General features: G+C 49.6%; 1 protein-coding gene across 1 annotated transcript in view; it reads right to left on the bottom strand.

The window, feature by feature from the left end:
• Positions 1-10,069, bottom strand: part of XPNPEP2 (X-prolyl aminopeptidase 2) — a 42,673-nt gene extending 32,604 nt beyond the window's left edge. The window contains exons 1-6 of the mRNA XM_012553241.3: positions 9,760-10,069; positions 7,611-7,684; positions 5,815-5,925; positions 3,811-3,874; positions 2,631-2,735; positions 2,064-2,150 (exon numbers count right to left, since the gene is read on the bottom strand). Coding sequence (XP_012408695.1) covers positions 2,064-2,150; positions 2,631-2,735; positions 3,811-3,874; positions 5,815-5,925; positions 7,611-7,684; positions 9,760-9,799 — 481 coding nt within the window. The 5' untranslated portion in view covers positions 9,800-10,069. The remainder of the gene's footprint in view (positions 1-2,063; positions 2,151-2,630; positions 2,736-3,810; positions 3,875-5,814; positions 5,926-7,610; positions 7,685-9,759) is intronic.
• Between the last annotated feature and the right edge of the window lie 11,087 nt (positions 10,070-21,156).

Raw genomic sequence — 21,156 nt, 5'->3', positions numbered from 1 at the left:
GAAATTGAGGGGCTGCTCATCAATTGGAAAATGGTTAAATGAGTTGCGGTATGTGGTTGTGATGGAATACCACCGTGCCGTAAGAAATAATGAGGTGTTTGGTTTTAGGAAAACATGCAAATAATGAAAAGTAAAATGAGCAGAACCAAGAGAACGTTGGATGTAGTTAACAGTTCTGAGTAGCTGTGAATGACCAAATTATTCTCAGTATTATAAATACTAATCAACTACAAAGGACCTACGAAAGAAGGTGCTCTCTACCTCCTGAGAAAGAACTGATAACCTAGAAGTCTGCACAACATGAGTTTGTACTTTAGTGCCCGTAATCCTTGGGGATTTTCAATAAAAACTTAACTCTCTGGCCAACAGAAAGTGGCCAGCAATCACTTTAGCCAGCCTTCCTTTTCAAAGCCACACCCAAAGCTTCTTACAGGCTGTACTCTGCCCACACAACATGGCAGCGGGCATTGTGCCTTCTCACGGTATCCACAGAACACTTATTTGTCTAGACATGCTGGGGCTCCCTTAATCTTCTGCTCAGACTCAAACTAACTGTCCTCCCTGTATGGCGGTACCTGTAGTGAAGGTGAGATTTTCTCCAGAAATCAAGATCTAACTGTATCCCAAGTAGATTGGTCATAGGAGTGATGAGTTTTGGGAAGGGGGCCATACATCCAACTCACTAAACTCATCTCTTTTTTTTTTTTTTTCAAAAAGATGGAAATAAACAAAACTCTCTCCTTTGCTGTCCTCTATTTGGCTGAAGGGGGAATTTAGGTAAATTTCTGGAGCTAAATATGCAGACCTCCCCATTTTATCTACCTAAAAAGTGATAAAGAGCAATCTCAATATGGGGTTTCCAGTTGACTGAAATGATTTTCTAAGATCAAATCACCTGCAAATGGTCCAATTTGAGGGAGTTCTGCACTTGAAAAATTCTCTAAAAACACCAGTGTTGGAAACTGAGGATTCCAAATTGGGAAGGTTACACGGGACCGGGATCCATTTCAGGGATCTGGGACCAGTGCTTCAAATGGCTATCAGGATTCCTCATCAGCCCATCCCTAGCATCTCTGATTAGCTTCATACATTCCAGCTGGTGGGCGTCACCTACTTGAAAGGCAACGTGATGTTAGGAGACCCAGCCTGGAATCGGGAAGAACTGTGTTTTGGTACCTCTTAGGATACTTAGTAACTGTGTAAAAAGTAAAACTTTGAATCCAGCCTCTGACACTTTACTGTCTGTGAAGCCATGGGCCTGTTGTTTAACCTCTCAGAGTACTACTACTAACTAATATTTATATAGCACTTACTATGTGCCAGGCACTGTACTAAGCACTTTATAGTTATTAGTCATCTGTAAAATGGGAATAATAACGGTACCTACCTCTCAGGGAAGCTCTGAGGCTTAAATGAGGTAATGGATGTAAAATACTTTGGTTTCCTGGGGCTTAATGCAATTAGCACAAGCACCTACTATGTGCCAGGCACTGTGCTAGGTGGTGGGGGGTGGAAAGACAAAAGTGAAAAGTCAGCTCTGCCCTCAAGCTTATAATCTAATTGCATATATAAGCATATATATGATAGTTACACAGAAGGAGGAAGGAAAGTGCTAGTACCCAGAGGACCTCACATCTGGGAATGGACTTTGCTAAAGAACCCTAGGGAGTATGTATTTTCCCTTTTTACCAGATGTTAAGGACTGGAAGGTTCTCTTGCATGATCTTGACATAGGCGGGGGAGATAGCTCGGTGGAAGCCTGTAAGGGACATTTTGTTCCCCCGGGGCAGATATGTTTTGTTTTGTTGCTCGAGTCTTTTTCGATAGTCGACACAAAAGACACACTGGAGGACCTGGTATTCTCCATTGTTTTTCTAGGTAGATCTATGATGGGACATCTGTATTCCTCAAGGATCTGAGAGCTTAGAAGCCCCAGTATCACACCCACTGTGTGGGCTGTCACCCAGATCACCCTAGATATTCCCAATCATTGCTAATCGGGATTTTGTATCTTGGAAACCCCCCTGCTACCATCAGTGCCCGGAGCAAAGCTAAGTACGTACCGATGGAGAAGAGGAAGGGGTCAAAGCCAATTTGGCCTCCAGCTGGAACCTCTGCCAGGATCCATGTTGCCATGGGTAAAGTGCCAACTGTCAAAGCCAATGGGAAACAAACACCCTTTAGATAAGCGTGATTGCTCTGCAGGCCATCCACCCCCCTCCCTCCTGGACCTCGAGGTCTTTCTAACCCAGGATTCTGTTATTCAACAAGCATCTCTTAATGTGTTCTAGGTTCTTGGCGGGTGCTGGATCTGCAAAGGCAAAGTGAGGTAGTCTCTACCCTAGAGCAACTTATACTCTCCTAGCTCTCTGGGGAAGAGCGAGGAGTGTTCGTTTTCTTGGGGTCGATCCCAAAGTTTAGGGCCTCTTCCAAACACCCTGAGCTTCTTGGAAATAACCTGTAGAGCCTTGGCACCCAAGGGTTCAAAGGTCTCCTGGATCTCCGCATATCAGTACTGGGACACCCAGTCAGAAGGGACATGTGGATGCCGTTCCTTGAGTACATCAGGCCACAGGGGGTTGGCTTGAAAATCTCTGCCTTTGGGGGCCCCTCCCGCCTCTTCTCCATACCTTGCTTATGCAGCTCCCAGTTGCAGTCCATCTGCCGTTCGGCCTGAATCCAGTAGCGGCTGTCGGTCCACAGAGCTGCCTTCCCCTTGGACACCACTGCGTTTCCTGGAGCAGAAGGGAAAGCAAAAATCATGTCTACAGCTGAAAGGGTCCTCAAAGACCACCAGATCCAACCCATTTATTTTATAGATGGGAAAAATGAGTCCCAGGGAGGGAAAGAGACTTCAAAGACTATCTGGTCCAACCACCTCATTTTTCAGATGAGGAAACTGAGGCTCAAGGTACCAGGGTGATAACTTAAGATCTTGACAGAAAGCCTCTCTTCTTTGTGGGCAATCATCTGGGAGCGCCAACCTTCTTACCAAGCCACAGTGGTCCCTCCCTGAGAGTACTCATGGCCCTACCTGGTTTTAATTGCTTTTCTATCTATGTCTTTGCCCCTTCCTAGTTTGTGAGCGTCATGAGGGCGGGCGACAGGCCTTGCTCGTCTCCGTGGACCCATAGCACCCGGCGTATAATACGACTCAGTCCACTAAACACGTCAGTTCATTGCCTACTGTGTGTAAGGTCCTGCAGTCAGCAGAGTTCATATTAGGAATATTTCACCAGGAACCAAAAGAGCTGGGGAGGGGACAGGGAAGTGGGGACATGGAAGAGGATGGAGTCATGGGTCAGGGGTCAGGGCCTAAGAGAGAGAGGGTGAAGGACAGGACTTTGGAGGTGGTGGCCGGAACCTGGCAAGGGAGTTGGGGCCAGACCACATAGAGCAGGCTGGAAGAGGGCCATGAGCTATAGGGAGAAATTGTAGCCTCTCATGTCTAGTCTCTGGAAAATTTCCTGATGAAATTTCCCATCCTAGGTAAGGACCTGGTGGCCCATGTTAGCCCTGAAGAGGCTTGGATTTCCTCAATGTGCCAAGTGAATGATTTATGTTTAAAATAGCATTTAGTACAAAATAATCAGAGCTGCATTATTTGTAGGAGGCAGAATATGCAGCGGAAAGCACGTGAGCTCTAAAGGCAGAGAATCTCGCTTTAAATCCCATCCCTGCTGCTATCCGTGTGACCCCGGACAAGGCTGAGCCAGGGGCGTCAGGGGCTCGAGGGCCTGGACGCTGGCCCGAGAGATGTGCCCCACTGGCCAGGAAGGATTCTGGGGGAGGCGAGGATGAAGGCATCACCTGCAGAGCCACTGAAGCCGGAGATCCACCAGCGTCTCTCATCGTGCTTGGCAATATACTCACTCTGAAAAAGCAACCGGACACTTTCATGTATTTTCCGCCTACTGAGTCATCCTTTTCCCTCCCTTCTTCTCTACCCTCCCATCACAGCCTCCTCCACGAAGCCTTCCTTGACGTGGTGCTGCAGAAGGCTTGTTAAGACTAGGTACCAGGAGATCTGGATTCAGTTCTCGGCTCTGATGACTTTTTAGCTGGGTAGTCCTGGGTAGGGTAGTTCATCTGTCTGAGCCTCAGCTTCCACATCTGTAAGATGAGCCTAATAATCCTCACTATCAACCTGAAGATAGGGATGGGCTCCCTCTCTCATTTCTGGGACATCACACCGGCTGCCCCCAGAACCTCAGAATACTCTTTCCTTAACCTCTCTGAATTATCTGGTTTCCTTCAGACTTCCCCTCCAATCCCACCTTTTCCAGGAGGCTCTTTCTCCCATACCCATCTGACCCTTCCCCTCTCTACATGTGTTGCGTATGCCTTTGATGGCCATGAAGTCTTCTCTACTAGAATGGAAGCTGCTTGAGGGCAGGGGCTATTTTCTACTTTTCTTTATATCTCCAGTGCCTAGCACAGTGTGTAGTATACAGCAAGCACTTAACAAATGCTTGTTGGTTGACCTAGAGCTGAGACTACTCTCAATTCCCCATTTGTCCCCAATTTCCCTGTCTCTACTCGACCTGCCTACCAGTCTGGCAGAGAAAGTCATCCTCCTCAGCATCGTCACCCATAAACCCTTGCAGTATTGCTCTACTAAGCACTGGGAATAAAGAAAGGCAAAAACGCCAGATCTCAAGGAGGCCACATCTAATGGAAGCGATCACAGCAACAACCATGGATGTATACATAAGCTGTGGATGGAAGGTAATTTTAGGGAGGGGGACTGGGAAAGGCTTCTTACAGAAGCCGAGACTAGAAGGAAACTAGGGGAATGGAAAAGTAAAAGAGAGGAGTGAGAACATTCAGCCAGAACAAAGGCACAGAGTCAGAGGATGAGACAAGAAGAGCAGCGATAGTCAAGTCATTAGAAGACTGAAAAGTACAAAGGGGCCGGGTTATGGAGAGTTTTTAAATGCCAAACTGGATTTTACATGCAATCCTGCAAGTAATAGGGAGCCACTGATATTTAGTAAGTAAGGGGGTGATAGGTTCAGACCTGAGCTTTAAGAAGATGACTCGATGACCCAGGAAAGAATATTTTTGAGACCAAAGGTCTTGGCTGTGTCAGATGGCTCAGCATCAGAAACCCTAAAGATTGGGGGGGCCCTTTCTGTCTTACTTCTTTTTTTTTTTTCCAGAGGCAATTGGAAAAGTTAAATGACTTGCCCAGGGTCACCCAGCTAGGAAGTGTTAAGTGTCTGAGACTAAATTTGAACTCAGGTCCTCCTGACTTCAGGGCTGGTGCTCTATCCACTAGAGTGCCAACTAGCTGCCCCATTTTCCTTCTCTCTTGCAGCTGAAAATTTCTTTTTTTAAAAAAAATATGAATTCAGATTTATTATACAAAAATATTGTTTAGGAAATGTAAAATGAAGTAATAATAATAATAAACCACTTAAAGCAGGGCTTTTGTACAAGGGAACCTCTCAAAAGCATGCAAAGTGTTCACGGGGACAAGGCTTAACAGTGAAAGAGCGCAGGCCGGCAGCAGCTGAAAATGGCGACGAGGGTTCTCTCTCTCGTTGGGGCGTGGGCTTCTTGAGAACGGGGGCGGCCGGCTTTTCTATTTGTATGTAGGACTTAACACAGTGCTTTGCACATAGCAAACGCTCAATGAATGCTTCATTCATTCATTCGCTCATTTATTCATTCATGAAGGTAACTTTCCAGCCTCCTTGGGGTTCAATCAGCAAACCCGGGCCCCCGTGGCCTGCCTTCCATGACCTTCCTCACCCTCTTGAGTCTTCTCTGGGGGACAAACGTTGGACGGGGAGAGGGGCGGCCACTCACCATGTGGGCGTCCGTGTCGGGGACGATGTAGGCATCGAGAAGCTTAGATGCCATCTGCTGCCGAAGGTTCTTGAGCCGGGCCGTGGTGTTGACAGCTGTGACTGGAAGATACTGACACCCCCACCCCCCACAGTCCCGGGGAGAGAGATGGAAACAGGGTTTTGGGTGAGCTAGAGCTTGGGCCCTAACATGGATCCATGTGCCTTTAACCTCGGGCCCCAGGGCAGGGGGGGGGGCGGGCGGGGAACTGGCTACAGAAAAAGGCCCTGGGAAGGCCTGAGTATGTGCTCATCCTCCCTAACCTCTGTACAGCCTTTGCTAATGTTGACGGCCCTCTCCTCCCCGACCTCCCTCCCTGGCACCAGTTTGTGCTACTGGCCCCTCATCCTGCCAGCCTGGCCCTCCCTCTTTCACCGGGTTATGGGCCGTATTATGCCCCCTAATCGAGTCATCTCCCAGGGCCTTATCCCGGATTATCCGTGGAGGGAAAAGAGCCCATACAGATGCTCTTTGGGGGGAGGGGGGAGGAGAGAGCAGTCTGAACATCTGGATACTGGCCCATGGCCCGGATGCCTGGGGTCGGTTTGAGAAAGACTCCATTAATTTTCCAATCTCCATAACGAGAACGCTCCTCCCCTCCCCTCCTCTACTGACCCTAATCCCCAGACAACTGATGATGTTCAAACAAATGAGTGTTGATCAAGAGCTTTCTCTCTGCCCGCTGCTGCTGGGCACTTAGAACCAGGAGAGACATGGGGGGTTGGGCGGGGCGGGGCCATATGGCAGACCTCAGCCCTGGTCTGGTGCCTGTGGAGCACCTTGAGGCCTTGCAGGCACTGAGGGATTCTTCCCCTTACTCTTCCTCTGCTAGTTTTCAGCTCTCTCCTTTCAACTCTAGGCTTCCCTCCATTCTTCTCTCTCCTTCCTTCTTTCCCTATTTTTCTTCTCTCCCAGTCTCCCTCCGTCTTCCTGTCTCTCTTTCCCTCCTGTCCTTTGTCTCTTTATCCTTCTTTGCCATCTCTCTCTCCTCCTCTTTCCCCCTCCCTCCTTTCTCTTCTTCTTCTCTCCCTCCTCCTTCTCCCTCTCCTTCCCTTTGTCCCTTCCCTCTCTTCCTCCCTCCCTCCCTCCCTCCTTCTTTCCCCAATTGTCTCTCTCTTTTTCTCTTTCCCTTTGTCTCTTCCCCCTTCCCTCCTTCCTTCCCTCCATCTCTCCCTCTCTTTCTCTCCCTCTTCCTCTCCTTTCCCTTGTCCCTTTCTCCCTTTCTCTTTCCCTTCTTCCCTGCTTCTGTCTGTTTCTGTCTCTTTGTCTCTCTCTGTCTCTGTCTCTCTTTCTCTCTCTCTCTCTCCTCTTCCCTTTGCCTCTCCCCCTTCCCTTCTCCCTCCATCTCCCTCTCTTTCCCTCTTCCTCTCCTTCCCTTTGCCCCTTCCCCCTCTCCCCCTCTCTCTCTTCTTCCTTCCCCCACCCCATCCCCTTTATTTTTTTCTCCTCCCCCCATAGCCTCTCCTCGGCTTGAGCTTTGCAAATGGCCCCCGTGGCATCTCCCCCCGCCCCCGTCCCAGGGTGCCTTTGGAGGTGGGATATTGATGGAGCCAGAGAGTTCTAGGGAGTAATGACTGATTCTCCAGCAGTTAATCAGAAACAGAGCCCCTGAGCCAGGAAACCAGGAGCAAGTCTGGTGGAAAGGGGAGAGTCTGGGAGCTGAGAGAATTCTCTTGGAAAGGGAGGCATTGAGTACAGGGGCCAACGAAAGCCACGTGGTGAGAGGGGCCCTGCTTTGGGAAGGGGGTCAGCCTCACCGGTGGGGTCACGGAACAGTTTCTCATATCCTCTCCTCCAGATGTTGTTTGCTTTGGGTGGCCTAGGACACAGGCTAGAAAACAGCCAGAGAAACAGTCACTCGCGGCCCCTCGGCCGGGTCTTTCTCGTTTTTTAATCTGGGAACTGTGTGGACGGAGCTGTTCTAGAGCTAGAGTCAGAAGATCTGAGTTCAGATTATGGTTCCGACACACTGGCTGTGGGAACTCAGGCAAAGCACTGCCTTTCTCTGGGGCTGTTTCCTCCGTAAGAGTGGGGAGAGATCCCTGCTGCAGATAATCTCTGATTATATGATCTCTTCCAGATACAAATCTCTGTTTCTCTTTCTCCCACCCGGAGAAATCTCAAGAATGAGATTTACCCAGAAGGCATTGGGGGGAGGGGAAGAGCCTGTCCTTTTCAGACTCTGGAGATGGGCTGAACAAGTTGGCCAGCTGTCTCAGGGGGAGGTGGGGAAGGGTGTTCCCCACTGTGATCAAAGCTCAAGGGATAGATGAGGCCTATATCACTGGAGAGGTGGAGGTTTTATTTTTTTTTAATGAGCAACCTTTTAAAACAGGGCAAAGGTTAAAAAACATCCCAGCCCAAGATTTCAAGGTAAGAAGGTCTCCTGATAAAATAACAGGGTAGATCATAAAGATATCTTCCCCTATCTAATGGATCTGTACTATCCCTTGAAGCTTCAAAGTCAACTGGATAAAGGGCCGCCCAGATGAGACCGAGTCAGTGCGTGAGTGGGGCGGGCCAGCTGTGAATCCCACCAAAGTGGGTTCCCCACTTTGTGGTTCGGTCCTGTCTGACTCTCTGTGACCCCTTTTTGGGGGGGTTTCTTGGCAAAGACACTAGAGTGGTTTCCCATTTCCCTCTCTGGCTCATTTTACAGATGAGGAAACTGAGGCAGACAGGGTGAAATGACTTACCCCTAGGGTCACACAGCGAATTAAGTGTCTGAGGCTACATCTGAACTTAGATCTTCCCGACTCCGAGCCTGGTGCCACCTTCAACACTGTCTAGCTGTCCCAATCCCCCCAATCCCCTCCTCCCTTTGGGACCTAGCTGTCCCGATTTCCCTCTACTAGCCAGAGTCATCCTATTAACACAAGCCTCCCTCCCCCCACAAGAGCCTCAACCACAAATGCTTTGGAACAGATTTGTCTATGAGAGCACAAATTAGGGGTGTGGCCAGTATGAGTTTAAACAGGTGACAACTTGGGGAGACCTCCATTGCCCTAGTGCTTCAAGGTTTCCACATATGAAGAGCCTTCTTTTCCCGGTGATGGGCACCAGGTAGGAACTCATATTCTGGGAGCTTCACTGTGAACGGGTGCCCCAAAGCTCAGCTGGTCATTTATACAATCATTCCAAGCGCTCCAGGGAGTCAGTAATGTGCCATCGCCACATACTGACAAGATCTGGATCCGCTTATTCCGAGCCCCGGTGCCGGGACACTGTCCGGGCTAAACATACCCATCCAGGAAATGGGACCGGCCCAAGAAAAACAGGAACAATAATAAAAACGCAGATTTCTCTAACACCTTTCATTTAGAAAGCACTTTCTCCACCCAACGCCTAGAAGCGAGCCGCCAAGTACGATTATTTTCATTTTACAGATGAGGAAACTGAGACAGAGAGAAGTAGGATATGGTAGAATCAAAGATTTCAAGCTCACCTTGGGTACTATTCAGCCCAACTCTCTGATTTTGCAGTGGGAGAAATGTTGAGAGATTTACTGTCTTAGTAAATATCCAAGTTAGGATTTGAACTCGAGTCTCTTGACTACAAGTTCAGTCCTCTTTCTCTTATACCAAAGCTTCCTGTTTAGGGTATTAAGTGCCAGTCGGTACGGCTGGCACAGAAAGGAAAAAAGGTTTCTTCATCATTCTACTTTCTAGACCTCGGCCTCCCCATTTGTAAAATGAGAGCGCTGGGCAAGTTGTCTTCCAAGGGACCAACTAGCTCTAAGACTTCTATGATCAGTTTTCCCCAAGTGGAGCAGTTTTCTCGAGAAAGATGGAGGAGTAGAGAAAGGAGTGGAAATAGGTAGGGAACCATAGGCCACCCAACTCCCGGATCCTTCCCCACTCAGTCTGCTTGCCCCTGAATGGAAGAAAGAGGAAGTCATCCACATACCACACAGAAGGACGGCCCAGAGGCCAGCCAGGACCATCATGCCTCCGTGGCTGAGGCCGGACCAAGCCAGGCGCGACCTTTCTCCCTGTAGGACTTCCTCCGGGTCTCCCCAGGTCAGAAGGGCTGGGCTGGGGCCGCTGAAAGGAGCGGGGGACCTACAGACGGTCCAGTCCTCACTGGCGCTCCTGGCTCCAAGGGCCCTTCTAGATTACTGGGAGCCTAAACTGACTTTGCTGGCTCCACAGAAACAGGACCAGGGTATACCGGAGCTAGGGGCAAAGTGCAAAGGTCCCCAAGGGTGGACAAGCCACAGCTGTCTTGAATCAGCAACCACACCCCCAACCTCTTTCTGTTTTAGCTTCCAATGGGGCAGGGCCCAGACCTGATCTGCAAATCAGGCTTTCCCTCTGCCACAAGCTGTTTTCTATCACTCTGGCTGTAGCTTCACGCCGGTCTCCGGATGGACGTGTTTTCTCTTTCCATTGTCCCGCTTGGCTTCTCTTGGACTAACAAAGTCTGGCCTCTCTCCTTCCTGGGGGCCTGGGAAACCACATTAGACCCCTTTGGAAACCTCCCCAAAGTTGGAAGGTTTGGCAGGTCTCTGTCGAGGAACACAAGGCACAGTTCATTTGGAATCAGAGGACCTGGCTTTCGATCTTTGGACCAATTTCTTCCCATTTCAGAGCCATTTCTTCCTCTATAAAATTAGTTTTAGAAAAAAATTTCTATTTATTTACTCGTTCGTTTTATTTTTCTACATACATGCAAAGGTAGATTTTTTTTAAAACATTCACCTTTTTCAAAACCTTGTGTTCCACCTTTTTCTCCCTCTCTCTCCTTCTCAAGACAGCAAGCAATCTGATATGGGTTACATATGTGTAGCCCTTTTCAACACATTTCCATTATTTGTCACGTCGTGTAAGAAAAATCAGACCGACAGGGAAAAAAAAAACATGGGAAAGAAAACAAACAAATAAAAAGGTGAAAATCCTCTGCTTCGATTCTCACTCAGTTCCCACGGTCCTCTCTCTGGAAGTGGATGGCTCTCTCCATCCCAAGTCTATTGGAATTGTCTCGAAGCTCCTCATTGCTGAGAAGAGTCAAGTCCATCCCAGTTGATCATCATATAATCTTGTTGCCGTGTCCGACGTTCTCTTGGTTCTGTTCATTTCACTCAGCGTCAGTTCATGTGAGTCTTTCTAGGCTTTTCTGAAATCAGTCCGCTCGTCAAACTGAGGGGTTTGAAATAAATGGTGCTTAAGGTCGCTTGCTTCCCCCAAACCCTTCCCATCATGCTCCTTTTCAGGAGGTTGGTGCCCGAAATCCCACCATTAGTGCTTAATTAAGGCTTGAGATCTTTTTAACTACCCTGGAAGGGTTGGTGATGTAATAGCAGGTCCTATACGTATAGTAGAGGTAAGCCCAGTGGGGGCAGTGTTTTTCACTGTGTCCTTGGTGTCTGCTGTTTGACACACCATCTCCCACCTCTGTACCTTTGCATGCCTGGCGAAGCACTTGATTTCTTAATGACTCTTCAAGGCTCAAGTCAAGTCATTCCTCATATAGGATCCTTTCCTGACCTTCCTAGAGAACTGGGAAGCAAGTTTTCCAAGATCCCATGGGTAGTAAGCAGCAGAGGCCAGATTTAAATCCAGATCCCTTGACTCCAAATCCAGTGTTCTTGCCACGATAGCATAGTCTTTAGGGGTAAAGAGTATCCAGGTGGTGCTCCAGTGGAGAGAATATCTGGAGCTCTGCAGTTAGGAACATTTGAGACACTAGCTGTGTGACCCTGAGTCAGTCACTTCACCCTGTTTGCCTCAGTTTTCTCATCCATAAAATGAGCTGGAGAAGGAAATAGCAAACCACTCTAGTATCTCTGCCAAGAAAACCCCAGATGGGGTCACAAAGAGTCAGGCAAGACTAAAAAATGACTGAACAACAATAGCGACAACAGCAAAGATCCTGGGTTCAAATTCCAGTTCTGCCGTGGTAACACGTCTGACCTTGGATAAATCGGTTGCCTTCTCTAAGCCTCAGTTTCTTTTTCTGTAAAATGAAGGGGTTGGTCTAAATAACCCCTGACACCCTTTCCCGCTCTGAGTTTATGATCTTAGGAAGGTCCTTAAAGGCGGCCTCCCCCCCTCCCAGTCCATAATCTCTCCCCCACCTGATGGCCACATTTTACCACTACCCGGGTCCTACTAAATTAGCACGTTCATGCTCATTACGCTTTAGCAGGGCTAAGTTTCCCAGGTTATTTTCAAGGGGGGCAGAGGAGACGGGAGCCTGGGAGAGCTAAGTTTGGAAAGGATGGGGCATGGGCAGCAGCCTTGGGGGAAGGGAGGCCTGGCAGGGGAGGCTTAGACAGGAGGCAGCCTGGAATGGGAGTCTGGGAAAAGAGCTGGAGTCAGAGACGATGAGACCTACACGACTTAGCTTCCATCTTGTCGTACCCTTATCTACCCGGAAATGTTGGATCGTGGGTCTGAGCACCGGGATTATATGAGTTTACAAGGCCACGAGCTGGCCCGGGCGAGCCGGTAAGCCTTGTCTGTCGCCAGGATTGGCCGTCGGTCCCTTACGGTCTGGACTCTGCACTCTGGACGTGCTATTAATTCTGCAAGGCGCCATCCGACCCGGGGCTCTCCGGTATCCTGGCAACGGTCCCCTGATGATGTGGATGGCGGCTGGGTCTGCCTCTCCTCCTCTCCTCCCCTCTCTTCTTATCTCTTATCTTCCCTATCACTCTACTCTTAGCTCATTGGTTTCCGGAATGGAGGCCTGGTGGACACCTGGTTTCTGTCAGAGAAATGACCTGGGCAGTGGATACAGCTGAGGCCCGGACTTCTTGGGGTTCACTTCGTTCCAGGGCCAAGTTACCGGATGGGCGAGGGCATTCAGTGGCTCTCCTCTTCTCCCGACTCCTCACAGTTGTGGGGAAAGCAGGGCCTTGACTAGCCGGGGATGGGGGCGCAGCTTTTCCCGCTCGCCTTGTTCCCCAGCTTCCACCCTCCCCTCAGCACTTGAACCCCAATTCGAAACCAGGATGTGATAGAGTTCCAACCTGTGCTATTGGGGAGGAGAGAAGGGGGAGAGAGGATGAGCTAGCTCACCCCCCAAATGTAACCCTGAGTATAATCTAGGTGTCATTGGTCAGATGGGGATGCATGGGATGGGGTGGGCCATCCCACCCTGCCCCAATCTTTCCTACGGCCAGTCCCTAATTCGCCAGCATGGCCCATTAGAGGTTCTAGCTCGTGGTACCCCAGAAGCTCAGAATGGAAAGGGACTGCAGTGGCCATCTAATCCAGAACTCTGTCCAGGAACCCCTTCTACAATGGCCAGCCTTCATTTAAAGACCTCCCACAGTGGAGAAGCCATTGGCTCAGAGGCAGTCTATTTTCTCATGAGGGGCCCTAATTATTGAGAAGTGCTTTCTGCCATCAAGGCTTTGGGCTTTTTGTAGCTTCCTCACTGGGCCTGATTCTGCCCTGTGGGGCTAAACAGAAGAGGCTGAAACCGGCCTCCATAGGAGGAGCCCGCCTCTCCTGGAAAACAGCACTCATGAGGCCTCTGTCCGCCCCACACCTGCCCCACAGCCCAGATTCCCCCAGTCCCCTAGGAAGAAAGTCATCTGCAGCAGCTACTTGAACTCATCAAAGGCAGCTAGTTAATCTCTTCTTATCTCCTTCCTTATCTTTTGCATAAACTCTCCCTCAGCCACTTTTGCTCTGACCTTTCCAGTGCAAAGGTCAGTCTCAACTTAAAGAGAAAACAAGCCAGATGAGTGAGTACTGGGTCACTCTGCTTTTTCTCGGCTGTCCATTATCACTGATCCATCCGGCTCTAGCAGTGGCCCTAGTGCTTTAAAAGAGATAGAATGGGCTCAGTGGCTAGAGCACCAGCCCTGGAGTCAGGAGGATCTGAGTTCAAATCTGGCCTCAGACACTTAATACTTCCTAGCTGTGCGACCCTGGGCAAGTCACTTAACCCCAATTGCCTCAGGGGAAAAAAAAAAGAAAGAAAGAAAGAAAGAAAGAAAAGAAAAGAAAAGAAAAGAAAAGAAAAGAAAAGAAAAGAAAAGAAAAGAAAAAGAAAAGATCTCTTGCTCTGCCTCAATGATTAGGGTTGGGTGGGCACATTTAAGCCAAGAGATCTGGGCTGGAGGATGGACTCTACTCTTTAACACTACCTTAAGCCCTTCCCCTCTCTGGGCCTCACTTTTCTTTTCTGCAAAATGACAGGCCTGGAGTAGAGGGTCCTCTCCCTTCTGGCTCAACCAGTCCATGGGTCTGATTCTCTGCTTCGATGGGCTCTATAGCCTCTGCCTTGCTCAGCTCCCAGAGGGCAGAGGCCTGGCTCCTACAACTCTGTTCCCCCCAAGCCTTCATGTTTTTCCTTTCCTCCAGGGTCTAAGGTAAGGTCAGGAACCCAGCAAAGGTACCCAAAGGCCTGCTTTCCTGGTTCCAGAGTCATACAGGGAGCTTCTAGAGCAGCTCAGAAAACTGGCTACCCATTCTGCCCTCTGACTTCAAACTCAACACTCATTCTGCTTTACCGTGTCCTGATGGAAAGGAAGGATAATCTGACTCCTGAGACCTTAAGAATACAGGACTTAAGAGATGAAAGGGACTTGGCCCAAAGTGGGCATTGGGTCAATGCCCACTTTTTAGAGAATGGGAAACCAAGGTTTAGAAAAAGAAAATGAGTTGCCAAGATCACACTGCAAACAAGCAGTAAGATTGTAATCCTGGTCCTGATTCTAAAGCCAATGCTCTTTCCAGCATGCTACCATGCCACCCATCCCCTTGAGCTCCCAGGTTGTAAACTAAGGCACTGGTTCTCCCTGGGAGTAACTAAGATATCGCGGAACCCCATGCCAGGCTCCCTACAGAAGTGCCACTCTAGAGTCCCAGCTTCGTTTCCTGTCACCAAGGTGATTTTTGGATTATATCAGGTGGCGATGGCCGATGAATCATTCTGTATTCTCCTATTTATTTTCCTTCGCTTCCCCGGCCTTCAAGAGTTGTTTTTTCCCCTCGGTGTTTATTCTGTCTTATTCCACTTGCGTTGGTTTCTGTGTCTGACAGAAAAGGAAAGGAAGTGACAGGATTCCAAAAGCATTCGTCCTTCCCCGAGGAGCTCCGCGCTTGCTGCACCTGCCGCGTGGCTGGGCTAAGTCGTCAGCGAGATCTCGTTAAAGGCAACTCCACTTCGTTCCCAAACAAAATGTCTGAGCCGTCTTCACAACACCGCCTCCCGTGCTACTCAGAGAAATGAGTGAAGGAACGGCCCCATGAATGGGAATTGCTTGAAAGGGCTACAAAGAAAGGATCTGGCCAAACCTCCTCATTTCAGAAATGAGGAAACTGAGGCCCAAAGGGGCTGAAGCTCCAATACCACCTTAGGCACTTACTAGCTCTGAGACCCTGGCCAAGTCACTTAACCCCATTATTTGTCTCAGTTTCTTCATCTGTAAAACAAGAAGGTTCAACTGAATGCCCTCAAGGGCCCCTTCTTTCTCTAAACCTATCACCTGATGATTTACCCAGAATCATATGCTTGTATGCAAGGATAGATGCAGATTCAGGTCCCTTGACTCCAAACCTCTAGAATACTTTAAAGGCCTCTAGAGTAGGTCACACAGGTAGAAAAAGGTAGAACCGGTATTCAAACCCAGGACCTCTGACTTCAAATTCAATTCTCATTCTGCTTTACTGTGCCCTGATGGGGAGAAAGAAGGGGTTTTCTGGCCTCTGAGAACTTGGGAATATGGCACTTAGAAATGAAAGGGACTGAGACACTATCTAGCCCAGCTCCCTCTTTTTAGAAAGTAGGAAAAACCCACGGCAGAAGTGTCCGATACACAGTCCTCACACTGGCCCACAATGCCCACTGAGCAGGAACCAGATTAAAATGGAATTGAGAAATGTTTGATAAAGGGCCTGAAGTCAGGAGGACCTGAGTTCAAATCTGGTCTCAGACACAACACTTCCTAGCTGTGTGACTCTGGGCAAGTCACTTAACCCCATTACCTCAGGAGAGAGAGAGAGAGAGAGAGAGAGAAAGATTTGATAAAAACAAACAATCAGGTACAGTTAATTTGAGGTTTTCAAAGTCAGCCAGCAGGGATCTTTCTACATAGTTTAGTAGCCCTCCTCTCTAACATCACTGGTTTCTAAGTCTCCCAGCACCCCTTGAGAATGTGTAAAGGTTATTACTCCCATTATATTGATGAGGAAATGGCCTCTAGAAGGAGAATTGACTTCCAGGCAAGGAGGTATCAGGCTGAGGTTCCAGGCCAGCTCCTCTGCCTCCCAAGCAGGTCCTTTTTCTACTCTCCCCTGATGTTAGTGAGCACATGTTCAGCCAAGTGTGTCTCCTCCAGTATGCTATCTCAAGTAACTGGAAATCATTTTAAGGTATAGAAGTACTCTAGAATGCAGTGTTCCACACATCCAGTCCCGCTCTCTCCCCACCCCTTTTATTCTGAGTTAGGGGGACTGGGGGTGTGCCAGATGATTTCCTTTTTTACAATCCCCACAATCTCAGCAGGAAGTTGCAGGGGCAGATCAGTCCCTTCCCCAGAGCATGAGAACTTTAGCACCGAGCGGCCTTCTTTGTTCACTAGCAACAAAACTTCTATTCTGACTCATGTCTCCGAATAGTGGGGATGGGCTCCTACTGAACCATCCCCACCCTCTCATTCTGGTGATTCGGTGAGTCTGGGGTTATAGATGAACCCGTGGCTGATACCAGACTCCTTTGCTGCAGCTAGCTAGCTGTGTGATTTTGGAGAAGTCACTCCTCCTCTGTACAAAGATGAAGGTGGATTTGATAGTTTTGAAGGTCCAGTTCGAGCAGCTAAGTGGTGGAGTGAATAGAGTGTCAAGCCTGGTCAGGATCATCAGACACATACTAGCTGTGTGACCCTGAGTAAGTCACTTAACCCTATTTGCCTCAGTTTCCTCATCTGTAAAATGAACTAGAGAAGGAAATGGCAAACCACCTTAGTATTTCTGCCAAGAAAACCCCAAATGCCCAAAAGAGTTGGACATGACTCAAATGACTAAATAACAATCAGAAAAAGGTCCAGTTCATTTATAAGATTTTAGCTTTTTATGACCAATCTGGGGACAACAAGGTCTAGGGGCCCATCTAGGGCCTGAGATAATGGTACAGTTGGGGGCCCATGGAGGAAGTATTGGCTCTCCAACCATGGTACCCTGTCCGCAGGGACAGGACCAGGCTCTGTCCGGAGAAGCTAGATACCTCCAAACGCCAAGAACAATACGTCCGGCATTTTAAGGTTTGCAGAATGATTTGTGGCAAGTCGGAACCTCACAACCACCCCGTGAAGTAGGTTGTGCAGGTTTCATTATCCCCATTGGATAGCTGAAGAAATGGGCTGAGTAAGGAGTGAGCGGAGAACTTACCCAGAAGTCAGTGGCTCTCAATTCCCTACCCACTGCACCTCCCTGCCCGTCTAGCGTGGCCCACATGACTACATCAGGGTTATATGCCTGGAAGCTTCACGAGCTCGCGGGGACTGTGTCTGCCTAGCATGAGGCTCAGGATGCATTTAGACCTTAAGAAATCCTCAGGATTAAGGGGTGTGATAGCCCCTCATAAGTCTAGAGTCCAGAAGGATCTCTGAAGTCGTTTAGCCCAACTCTCTCATTTTACAGATGAGGAAACCGAGATTCAGGGAGCGGAGGTGATCCAAAGTCAGCCAGACAGCTGAAGATCTGAAACAGTATTTGGACTCTGACAAGGCTCTTTTGGCTCTGCCATCCTTCTTGCCACCGTTGTTACCTGAATGAATGAATGAAGGAGTGGGCCGGCTTTTGCCCCTGACTCGGAAATCCTTTGTCCCACTGCAGAATTTTGTTAAGCTAGAATCTGACTCCTTATGGAGAGCAGACTGGAGGAGGAGCAGAGGGCACTGCTTTGACAGAGTCCATCTCCGAAGCCGGGTCATTGGGACCGTTTATAGACTGCAGCCCCCTTGCCGCCATTATTCCCAGGAGCCCAGGGAACACTGGTCAGCTTTGAGCGCACCTCTCTAAGCAGGGAGGCCTTTAAGTCTAGTCCTGGTACCAGCCAGGGGACGGATTCTCCCAACTGTTGCATGGCCCATGAAACAGAGCAGATCTCACATCTTCAGCCCCCCCCCCCCAACCCATGGGGGCAACGAGTGTGAGGATTCTGGTCCCTATTTTACAGGGAAAGAAACCGGGGCTCGGAAAGGTGAGGACGGTTGTTCAAGGTCACGCGGTTTGGCGAGCGGGGACTCGGCCCGGGGTCTCCTGATGTCAAGTTCAATGTTCTTGCCATGATCTCCCCGCCCCTCCTCCACCCCGGGAGGAAATGGAAGGCTCAGGAGCCAGAATAACTCCCCAAGAGGGAGAGAACACAATAAAGACGAGGAAACGCTCCCCGAACAGATGGACTCAACCTTCCAGCTCTGCCGGAGCAAGGAATTTGCTGACTTCTCAGGAATCAGCCTTGGCAGAGGCTCCGCTCTGGACAAAGGGGAAATGAGCTGATCGGGGGGGGGGTCCGCAGGGGTCGCTGGCAAGTCATTTAGGAAGGGGAGAGGCCAGGGAGGATGGGGGGGGGGCGGGAGGCCCAGCCTGCTCCGGCACCGCCAGGTGAAGCAGGCACGCACGACTTGGGGCTGGGGGGGAGAGATGATGGAATGGAGTCAGGACCTTGGAATGGGGGTGGGGGAGGGGGAAACAGAGCTGCAGCCATCTGGCCGGCAGAAGGGCCCCATACCCTGTTCGGTGTGCACCGCTTGGGGTGGGCTCCGTTCCAAAGCCCCCCTCGCCTCCCCGGGACGCCGGGCCACTTCTTGTAGTCCCGAGGGTGACGTCCCCGGCGGGTGGAGATTCATGGGCAATTCTGGTTTGGTGGTATGGGCCTCAGCTTCCTCATCCGTGAAATGGGGAGAATACTACCACCACTATCTCTGTCCCAAAGTGACTGTATGTGAGGAATGCTTGGTGAAACAAAATACTGGAGAAATGGACACCCTTAGGACTGGGATTTTTTTTAACTTTCTGTGAGCCAGCTGGGGTTACATGACTTGTTCAGGGTCAAACAGCTAGGAAGTGTAGAGAGCCTTCAACTTAGGGCCCCCTGACTCTAGGGCCAGTGTTCTGTCCATTGTGCCTTTCTTAGGATCTTTAAGGGAGGAAGGATGGTATAATGCATATAACACCGGACTTGAACTTCAGTCAAAAGGCCTTATGTTTTCCTATCCTACCTGAACAAGTCATGTCCCTTCTGCGGACCTCAGTTTCCCTTTCTGTAAAAGACTAGAATAGGGTGGGATGACCCTTGAGGATCTTTCCAGCCTTAGATCTAAGATCCCATGGTGCTAAGTTCCAGGGGCAACTGAGCTAGAGTTCCCATCTATCCCCTTGAAGTGCAAACACATTCATGGAGTCTGATGGTGAGCTGAGAGTCTGGGGTCATGGGGGATGGGGAATGGAGAAGCTGGGGAAGAAATTGGAAACTATTGTGAGGCTCCGTCTGCACCACCTTCCAGCACAGACCATCCCATAACCCCCTAAAACATTCAATTTAAAACAGCAATCCCCTCCCCCTTCCAAGTGGGCCTCCGGCCCCCAGCTGGCTGGCTCTGGTTTGAATGCACTTATGAAGGCCCCCCCTGGAGGAGTGGTGGGCCGCCAGTGGGCTATAAAGAGGTAATACGCCCTCCTGGGTGGCAGAAAATCTGGGTTCTAGGTTCTGTTTTCCTATGTGCTATATGACTTCGGGCTAGTTTTCCCCTTCTCTGAGAGTCCTCCCCTCTAGCCCTCATGTCAGAGGGGGCAAAATTCCTGACTTAACCTCTGCCCTTCCTAGAGTCTGTGACCTCCGACCCTCCTAGTTCCCATGCTGCCGTTCTGACTTCAGGGGCCCCCTTAAACACTGCATTTCTACAGTGGCCAAAGCACTTTTCCCGCAACAGCCCCATTAGGCAAATGGTAGAAGCGTCATGGAGATCCCAAGGAAGAAAGGAGGAAATCAAAGGGGACAGAGACAGTGATTTCGCCGGTTTAGAGTCAGCGCTGGGATTTGGAGTCAGGTCTCACAACTCGGGGCCCCATGCAATTTCTCCACAGCCCTGCGGCCTCGTTCTCAGTTTGAGGCCTTCCCTTCCTGTCCCAATGCCCTGGGCTGTCCGGTCGGCGCCGACCCCTTATCGTTCATTGTCTTTGCCCTAATTCCCTCTGTGGAAAGCTCATTCCTTCCCCCAACTCGCATCTCCTTTCCATCTAAGTTGGGAATCAGCAGAGAGGGAAATAAACTTCCCAGGGTCCTTGGTATAGAGCCGGGAGGAGCCTTGGAGACCATCTAGGACAGTTCTGACCCCGGGCCTAGATGAACTTGCTTTCTTTAATATTTCAACAATCGCATTTCCATATAGTTATCCCTTCCACATCTCGGAGGGTTAAGGGCTCGCCCCCCCCCCCCCCCCCCCCCCCCCCCCCCCCCCCCCCCCCCCCCCCCCCCCCCCCCCCTGCATAAAGTTTTTGGGCCCTTCCTTTGTACCAGAGAAGTCTGGATTATTCTTGTATTAAAAGATAAAATGTGCTGATATGAAACAATAATATATAAATGTATTTTCTGCATTTCTGCGTTAGAAAATTTCTCCTTTGTCATCTGCTAGGCTTCCACAAAACTCCCCAAATATTCCCGTTTAATTTCTTCTGCCAATCCGTGAGATACTGAAACGGAGCTAGGGAAAGTCAAGATGGGGAAGGGATAACTGTAATTGCTTTCCCGCGTCAGCCCGTGAATTTTATTTTATGCCTTTTAAAACCTTATGCTGAGAAGGGCTTCACCAGACGTTACCCCAGAGGGCCACGCTCAACAAAGGCCTTGAACCCCTGGTGGAGTCCAGCCCCCTCATGTTATAAAAGAAGAAACGGGGGCCCAGAAAAGTGGTTATTTGTCTGTCACACAGGGAGTAAGTAGCGAGGATTTGAACCCAGGTTCTCTGTACCCAATAATTCCTCCTCGTCCCCAACTATGCTGTGCTGCCTCTGCTGGTGTCACCAAAGGGAGAAGGCTAAAAAACTTCCCTTCTTTCCTAAGTAATTTTTTAAAATAATAGTGGGCCTTCTGGAGACAACGCCCTCCTTTGTGTTGCTGGACCCAAAAGAAAGAGTAGTTTTAGGTCCAAAAGGGAGAAAACCCTGGATGAGAGAGTTGGGACAGGATTCTCTTCACGGTATTTAAGCCAGCTCCCCACTGTGCCTAAGTGTGTGCTAGCTTCCCTTCCCCAGCACACTGTGAGTCAAGCTTTTATGGAAAAAGGCCTAAATCCATCACAGTTGTCTTGTGACCGGCATTTAATGGCAGGGATGCACAGATACT

This window comes from Sarcophilus harrisii, chromosome X (genome assembly GCF_902635505.1).
Source record: "Sarcophilus harrisii chromosome X, mSarHar1.11, whole genome shotgun sequence".
Classification (NCBI taxonomy): domain Eukaryota; kingdom Metazoa; phylum Chordata; class Mammalia; order Dasyuromorphia; family Dasyuridae; genus Sarcophilus; species Sarcophilus harrisii.
The sequence above is the reverse complement of the archived record's forward strand: the minus strand, read 5'-3'. Positions and strand labels throughout refer to the sequence as shown.